Source organism: Diospyros lotus, chromosome 15 (genome assembly GCF_014633365.1).
Source record: "Diospyros lotus cultivar Yz01 chromosome 15, ASM1463336v1, whole genome shotgun sequence".
Classification (NCBI taxonomy): domain Eukaryota; kingdom Viridiplantae; phylum Streptophyta; class Magnoliopsida; order Ericales; family Ebenaceae; genus Diospyros; species Diospyros lotus.
Window position 1 is genome coordinate 8,318,651 of NC_068352.1, and position 9,615 is coordinate 8,328,265.

At 33.4% G+C, this 9,615-nt stretch overlaps 1 protein-coding gene across 1 annotated transcript; it reads right to left on the reverse strand.

Annotated features, from left to right (window-relative positions):
- Positions 1-649: 649 nt before the first annotated feature.
- Positions 650-1,282, reverse strand: LOC127791819 (60S ribosomal protein L27-2). The gene has a single exon (XM_052321931.1). It carries the CDS (start codon positions 1,223-1,225, stop codon positions 818-820), a length of 408 nt encoding a protein of 135 aa, XP_052177891.1. The 5' UTR covers positions 1,226-1,282; the 3' UTR covers positions 650-817.
- Positions 1,283-9,615: the final 8,333 nt, after the last annotated feature.

Here is a 9,615-nt window from a genome sequence, read left to right on the forward strand (position 1 = left end):
AATGTTGAAACTCACCTGGAGCTCGCTCCTGTGAGTAGTAGCAAATTTACTCCGTCAAAACAAGAGGCTAGCTGGCATAGAAAAATTTGCAATAGTTTCTTAAAACAGTTTCAAAAGCTTAGTATTTATTTAAATATGTTTAGAAATTGTAGCATTTTAAAAATTCCCCAAGAAACCCTAAGCATAGATCCATCCAACGATTGCCCCCGCGAATTTTGAAGCCAGCTTCACACCCAGGCCTCTAGATTTGAGCCAGTACGCAATAAAAGGCTGAACAATAGCACTTGTTTTGCGATGGCAATATGCATCTGATCTAACAACTTATGCTACATCTGCAAACAACGGGTCAGATTATGCTACTTCTAGACTCAACACCTAAATGTTGCAAACCTTCAACCAAACAATTTCCCTGTTTAGAGATCCGAGTCTTTGGAATGTGTTGCCTTCGTTTTAACTAAAACTCACCAGCTCCTATTTTTCTTAACAGCGCCGTTCCAACAGGTATACCAATGGAAGAGGATCCTATTAAGCAACATCTAATCCTTTCAGCTTAAAAGTGTGGCTCAACCCAATATTATTGAAAATCACTGCCGCAGCAAAAGCACGTCAAATGTAGAAACCAAAACTACAGATGCAAGCCAATAGCGCATAACCTAAAAGCAGGAGCTTATATTAATATAACGAAAATGAAAACCAGTTCAGAACATACCAAAACTTCAAACTAACATTTTAGCAAAGTATCAGCGGAAGAAATCCCTAAATCCGAACAGAACATAACTTGGAATGCAATAGAACAAAAACCAAACGGATACCGACATCAGAACCGGAGCTTGGAGAAGAACCATCGGTTCTTGCCGGTCTTGAACCGCTCCTCGAGGCGAGCCTTGACCTCCTTGGCGGCGGTGACCTTCTTGTCGCGGGACTGGAGGGCGTCGACTGTGACAATGTCCTTGAGATCGACGTCGAGAGTGTAGCGAGTAGGCATGATGTGGTTGTAATTGATGAGCTTGATGAACGCCTTGACGCGAGACTTCTTGGCCGTCTTCTTGGCCGAGTCCTTGCGAATCACCTTCTTAGGGTATTTGGCGATGCCGGCGACGAGGCAGTGGCCATAGGCGCGATCGCGAGTGCCCTCATCGAACGACCGCACGATGACGGCCTTCCGGCCGGCGAATCGGCCTTGGAGGACGATCACCGCCTTGTTTGTCTTCAAGAACTTCACCATCTTCGCCGCTCTCTCTCTCTATCTCTATCTCTCTCGCCGCTCACCAATGAACCTAGGGTTTGGAGATTGCGTGATATTTATACGATGGGTTGAGGTGCAAAATGACATTGTGGCCCATCCTGTCATTAAATAGACATGCCCGTCCAACGGTGACTATAATTGTAAATTCATAAATATATTATTATTACTATAAGCAAAGCAATTAAAAACAACACTCAAAGCCGTCAAATATGCTGTCACTTTTACTAAAAACCTAGATTTATATTCACAAAATTCTGACAAAACATAAGTTTTAACAATTGGACGAATTATGACAAAAATTAAATAGTAAAACAAATTAAAATAACATAATATAAAAAATATATATTAATAAATTAATATAATTATTCTCGACGCATTTTCATACTTTGATAATGTCGCATAATAACATCATTATCAATTTTATTAAATATATTATTTTTAATATACATGAGTAACACAACTAAATTATCATTCAACTGTTGATTTAAATTTGATTGAATAGTCAAATTTTACCAAACTTTATGGCAAAAAATACTATTTCTACTATAATAGTAGCAACATGAAGAATTAATGGTACTGTTACAAGTCTATACACTAGTGGATAGACATCATTTTTCTTTATCTTTATCAACTTCTTTGGAATATCACTAAGGTCCCGTAGTCTTTCAAAATTCTTGTCAATACGCACATCAATAATATATGTTTCAAGTATATAATTAAACGTTGAGAAATCTATTGGTAAAAAATCTCCAATAATACTCACAAAGTTAAATTAATTTATTCATGTTAAAAGCAGAGAATGAATCATCTAGATACAAGCATGCTACATAAATGCACAAGTCACTATTTATCTCAAAAAAATGATCATTCAACTCCTAGAGTTGCATATCAATGATTACATAAAAGAAATTCACTCGCAAGTGATGCAAATTGTCATTTTTGGAGTGTTACGCCGTGAAGAACTTGGGGGTATATACATATCATTCATATTGGGAACATTAATACTATGCTTCTTATAGAAAGAATAAATAGTTTTCAAAAAATAATCTCATCCATTATCTATCATGTTTGAAGCTATTATTTACAAATTTTCACGAATCTCATGACATTGGCAATATCTTGATTTTTTTTTTTATAGTACCTTTGACAATACATTTGACATTCCTAAAATCTTTTTCATGAGATATAGATTAAATGTAAAGTCAAATGTTATTATCAAGCTCAACAAATTATATGTTTCATTTCTTTTTTCAAAACTTGGAACATCATTAGCAATCATTTCAAAGACATCAATTGTAGGTGAAAACATGTGAATCAAGTTCAATAAAGAACTACAGTGAGAGCCCTAACGTATATCACCAGAACACTTAAGAGTAGTTTGTTGATTAAGCTCTTGTCTACTTGATATTTCACCATGATTGAGTGCCTTAAGAATTTGGAGTTTTTATTTTTCTCTTAAAAGATCACAACGTTTAATCGATCGTCTAACAACATTCACAATCCTATCAATCAAATCAAATAATGCTTCAATCTCTACATGCTTGTTTGCCATGACTATAAGAGCTAGTTAAAGTTGATGAACAAAGTAATGAATAAAAAAACACTTGAGTTCTCCTTTAAAGTAAATGTTTTAAGGCCATTAAATTGCATATTGCTAGCCCATCATAACCTTGACCTCTCAAACTAGATATATTGAATTTGTATTTAGAGAACAAATGATCAATAACATTCTTAAGTGAGAGAGTTGTGGTACTCGAAACGTGCTCAATACTTACAAAATGTTCAACTCCACATCCCTTCTTATTCACATAATGCAAAGCAATAGACATTTGTTCTTTAACTTAGATGTCATGAGATTCATCGATTAGAATAGAAAATAACTTATCATCAATCTCATTGATAATGACGTTTATTGTTTCAAAAGCAGCAGCACTTATAATATATTTTTGAATGTCAAGTGATGTTAGTTTGAGATTTTCAAGAGCATTCTTGAAAGTAACAACCTTAATCTCATCATTATGATATGCCAAAAAATGCAACAGTTCGAGTAAATTCCCTTGATTATTTGAATCTTCAAATTCATCATATCCACGAAATGCGTCCCTATCGTAAAGGGAATCGAACACAATCTATTGATGCACCCAAACAAATTTGGTAGTCATCTTGTGTTTGTTGTGATTGCTTCAAGAAAATCGTCCGAATATTTTTCTCTCGATTCATAAAGGCTTCGAACTTCATTCGAGCTTTATTGTGTGGACTATTGTGACTTACAACGTGCTCCTGAAGTTTTTCTTTTATTTTTCAATTTAAGAACCCCTTCTCAACAAAAGTGTCACTATCTTCTCGTTCTACACTTGGTTGGAAAAGATAACAATAGAAGCAAAATGTTGTATCTTTCTTTATGCTATATTCTAACCAAAAAAGAAATTCACTAAACCAAGAAGCTTGGAAAGGTCTCAGTAATGATTTTCCAATTTTTGTCTATGGAAATTTATGCTTACGAGTTTGATAATGACCCAATTATATGTATACTCTTCGAATTTCATCTTGGACATTAATATTATATTCCATAATTGGAATTCGTAGTTAAGGATTTGTAGGAAGTTGAGTAACATTAATTCTATTTTGAATATATTCATCTCAAACATCCATTTCAAATTGAATATTTCATTCATCATGAATTTCACTATGATCCCCAACAACATTATTTTTCATGCAAATATCAACATCAGTTTCACTTTAATCCCAAGCGACATTATATTTATTTCTATTAACATTTTTCTTTTCAATAGAAAATAGAGCTGTCCTTTTGAAATATCTCTTAATAATTGTTGACATTAAATTTAAATAAAGAATAAAAAATCAACATAGTTTCAAAAACCAATTCTAATTAACAATTCATTTATATCAAATAGGAATAAGGGAAGAAAAACGGACAAGAGTTTGAAGAGGTCCCCGGTAGTTCTTACATTCAAGACTCAAGTACAATTGATTCAAGAACAAATTACAACAATAAATACAGAAAAACACAAGTAAATAGAAGTTCAACTAAACATTATATAAGCATACAATTATGTGTCTATGACTATGGACTATAAACAGTTATAGTCATACTTGGTAGTGGCTGGTGATGCGAAATGACTGAATTAGAGAATTTCTTGAAAGACAAAAGAAATCGCATGAGTTTTAAGCAAAATGCACACAAATACAATGACTAAAAAACTCAAAACTATAGTCATACCTATTGACTTTTGAATTTTGATTTAAAATTTAAAGTATTTTTTCTTTTCTTACAATGTATTAAAAGAAACACCAACTTGCAAGCTGGTCCAACATGGCATATATATTTTATCAATGGTTGATGACTATACAAATATATATATATATTATTTATAATAAGTTATTATCTAATCTTTATAGCAACAATGATCGACGAGAAGATGAGTTGAAGCATTTTGGTGCTACTACTGTTTGAGACAGATGAAGAAGATGAAATAGAAGCAAGAAGGACTGTAACAGCCAACAACTTTTTCAAATTTCAAACTCCTATCCCATCTTTTTGACAATCTAACTCTCTTTTTCAAATTAAAGCTTCCCGCATTCCTGTCCCTTTTTCTCTTTTATCAAATGTCAAAGGCTCAAAGCTTCTCTGAGAAGTTTCCTTTAGTATATTATATATATACTAGCGGATACTCGTGCCTAAAGGCGCAGTATAAATAATATTAAAATTAAAATGTAATATTGTTCATTAATATTGAAAAAAAAATTATAAACATTGAACAAAAAATAAAAATTAAATTTATTATATACTTGTTAACGTTTTATAATAAAAAGAAAAAAAAATTACTAAATCTATATAGTAAAGCATATCACTAAATGTTCTATAATCTAAACAAATTAAATTAAAAATTAAATATCAAACAGTACATACCAACTGCAGCAGGCCGCCATGGCTGCTACTATTAATATGGAGGGAGGAACCTTGATTTGAGATCGGAGCCTTGGGTTCCCTAACCATGCGTGGTCAGGAAATCTTTGATTTTTATATTATTTTAATAAAAAATAAAATTAGTAAAACAAAAATAAAATTAAAAAAAAAAAATGATTTTTTTTATATTTACATTTTTTAAGTAATTCAATATAATAGATTAATCAATTTCATATTTTTTTAAAAGAGAGATTTTTATTTCTTTTGAAATTGAATCATCCATGTCAAATTCTTATAAATTAAAACTTATATTATTGGTATTTTTTTTATTTAAAGCTTACATGATATTTCAAAAAAATTTAAAAACTTACACGATTGATATTTAAATACTTTAAAAATTAAATTTTAAAAAATTTAAAAACTTACACTGTTTTTTTATTTCACCCATCTATATATAGACACATATACACAGTTAGTATATAAACACACACACCCATATACATATATAAACACACACACACCCCTATACATATAATATATATATACACACACACAACACATAGCAACCGGCGAGCTGCTATGGTTGTTTGTCGGCTTGTGTGTGTTTAAAAACTTACACTATTTTTTTATTTCACCCCATCTATATATAGACACATACATACAGTTAAGTATATAAACACACCCACACCCATATAGATATATATATAGATAGATATACACACAACACAGTAGCCAAAGAGTCGCTATGGCTGTCAGTTGGCGGAGTAATTCGAGGCCTCCCAAGAGAGAGAGAGAGGGGGGGGGGGAGAGAGGAAGGATGGGATTCGGGGGTGCTTGGCATCCCTGAACTTGGGGATGCCCAGCACCCCCGAATCGGTGGGTTTGGGGATGTTGGATTCCACCTACACCCATCATCTCTCTCTCTCTCTCTCTCTCTCTCTCTCTCTCTTTCTTCCACTTATTCCCATCATCACACCCGTTGGTGGCCGTGAGGAACCCAACTGTCGGTGGAAGCTATCGCCCCTCCCTCTGTGCTTGCACCGCCTCATCCCCACCACTGCAAATAGCACCACCCCTACCCGTCGGCCCCCACCGTTTGCACCGCCTGCTGTTACCCTCCGCTGCCACCGCTCGTAGGTTGCCCCTCCCATTATCGTTTGCCCCTACCAACGGGGGTTGGAGTGTTGTCGGAAGGTTACAAACAGCGAGATTCTCGCTAAGAGAGAAAGAAGAACAAAGAGGAAGAGAGAGATATGGAGGGTAGATAGAGAAAGGGAGAGAAAGAGAGGGAAGGTGGGGAGACAAATGATAGATAGGGAAACAGAGATAAACATGGAAGATGGGCGGGAACACACAAATGAATAGAATAATCTCAGTCAAATTGATCTCAGTCATTGAAATGTCTATACATTTGAGACATTTCAAAAACCTTTTTACCTTATTATATAGATATATGTCTATTATAAGACTTTTAAATAATTATTAATATATTTTAAAATTTATTTTTTAATATTTAATTTTTAACTAATTAAAATAAAAAATAAAAATTTTGCATGGGCAATGATCCACCCTTGACTGTATGTGGCTCAGCCATTGATTCTTAACACCATACTTGGCTATAATTTACAATTCACCATTTATGATAACAATTAATACCTTTGATAACATAAAATCCCCTTTTTACCTCTTTGGTAAATGACCAAAATAACCTTAGTTATTTCAAAACCACATTACTCTTGGTTTAATTTTGATGATAATTGTTTTCACATAAAACTTTAATAACTTTAATAAGTGTTGCTCGAATCTTCGACTTCAACTATTTTGAACAACACTTGAAAACAATTTTTAATTTATTTTTTATAATTAATGATGAAAAATTGATGGCTCTTAAAGTCTAAAATGCAAAATAAAAATAAAAAGTTTTAATAGAATGAAAAATGTGTAAGTATCTTTGAACATTGAAAACCAGTTTCTAAACAATTCAGAGAATAGACTGTCAAATACTTTAAAACTATCGACTTATTCTTTTAAATTATCAATTAACCAAATTGCATATTCTATATTTAATCGTCAATTGAATTCCTACAAACAGTAAAAAGTTTATAGTAAACTATCAATTGATTCCTTTAAACTATTAATTTCTTTTAACAGATCTTGAAAAAACTATCGACTACCTGGAAACTATCAATGGGTTCTATTTGGGAAATCCTAATGCTCTTTGCAGATTGATCATTTACCATCATCATGTGATCTACAATAGCTAGAAATCTCCAAAAGGATGTGAAAGATTATAAATAGAAAATATTTTGAAGATCGAAATTTCTAAACTACTCTATTTTTGTTAAACTCCATTGTTCGTCTTCTAAATTTTGTCAAGAATTGTTCATTTCTTATAAATTTTGATGTAGCCTTGTATTAGATAGAACATCTTATATTTTGAGAATTGCCTCTCATTTTTTTTTATTTGTACTTTTAGTTTTCCTAATTGGTTGTGCTAGAGATCTAGTTTGGTTGCTAGTTATTACATTAGGTTGAGGTTTGCAACTCAAAGTTGCATTAGTGAATTTGAAAATCTCTAGTTGAGTGCTAGAGTAGTAGATGTAGACTAGAAAGAGTTGAACCACTATAAATATCTTGAATCTCTTGTGCATTTATTCTCTATCAACCATTGTATTGCATTTTCACTCAAAATTTTTTGTTATATCAGTCAAACCTTGCTCATATTCAAAAATTCTTTCAAAACACAAAACTTTCTAATTACCCAATTCACCTACTTTGTGGGTGAGTTTTGCCATAAGAAAATCTTATTTAATAATTGTTGTTACCTAAATACAATAATACATTTTTAAGGTGGGAGAGTGTTTCAAAAGAGGTAGTGAGTGACCTTTTAGCCAATGCCATGGTGATAAGTAACCATCTGTTGGGTGACTTGCAAAAAAGGAAATCGATTAGAGACTTAGGTAAGTGTCCCGTGCGGACCTTCTAATGCTTAAGTCAATCTCCAAATTAGTAGGTAAAAACAAAGAACAAGCAGAGTTATAGTAGTAGTAGAGTTATGAGTATACCTAAACAAAGATGATGGCTATCTTATTTATAGAGAAGAGTAATTGAAAGACTGCATCTTTCAACAGACATCTCAAACAGTCATATGAATTTATCGACAGGCATTTTGGATGTAAGTTTGATTGGTTCATCATACTCTTATGTCCAAAGATCAAGTCTCTCAGGGTATGTAATCTCCCGAGAGGGTCTCTCACCTGACTTGAAAATAGGCTTTCGAGCTTAAATGACCCACGATAGTCTCTTGTATATCTTCTAGTAAGTGACCTGTGAAGTATTTTGGAAAGGTCTCTTGAACGTGTCTTGAGAGAAGCTTCCAGGGGGGTCACTTGGCCATATCGTAGTGTTCATTCAAGTGTCATCACTCGGCTATTAGCTTGTATAGTCTTTTGCATAATCGCTTAGCTTACTTGGTTGCATGATCTCTTACATGTCTCTTAACCCACTTGGTCTCATGTTGCGTGTAATATCTGAGAATTTCTAGAGGATTCAAAAGTAATTTATCCGGGGGCAAAAATGAAATTATTGGAAGTTTTGGAGTTTAAGTATAATTTCTTGGAGTTATAAACAACTAAATCGATTGAAGGGAATACCTCAGAACATAAGTATCTCTAAAAAGAAAAAGTATGTTGTGGATGAAAATAATATCCCATGTTTCGTTTGGTTGTCACGTTGTTTGAATGAGTTTGTGATACCGAAAAATGGTTGTGATAGCAAAGTAAGTCGCCGAATCAGCAACAGGGAATGCCTCGGGACTTAGATGTCTAAAAGAAAGAGTATGAAGTCATCAAGCATATCAAAACTTGATTTATAACATTGAAAGAAGTTAAATCAAAGATAGTTTTCGGTACAACTTCAATTCAGCCTAAATTACCGAATTGTAGTAAAAAACCTCCAGGAAATCAACGGAACCCTGAGAAGGCTCTGATTTTTTTGTAAGGATCAACCCTGAGATGGTTTCGGGATGAGACAACAGCCTGATGAGGACACTGGGGCGAAATCATCATTATTGAGTATGTCTTTAAGTTATTAATTTTGCATTTTCAGTGTTGAAATGCAAATTAATTTGATGTTTAAGGGTATAATTGTATTAATGACACGCCCGTGTAAGGCGGGTTGTTACATTGCACAGTCTCTTGACCTCACCCCGGCCATCTGTCCCGCATAGCCTTACTTGAACATGTCTCTTGCATGGTATTGATCATTTCCTAACATGGTTTTTTAGGCCATTTGACTATCAAGAAACCCTTACTTGACCAACCCTTTGCCCTTAACAATTCAACCCATTTCACGTAATCTCATGATAGGCCTACCCGATGTGTTGTGGGCCCATCTTATCATACTTAGGCGTATTAACTAGGATAACAACAATAATAAGGTT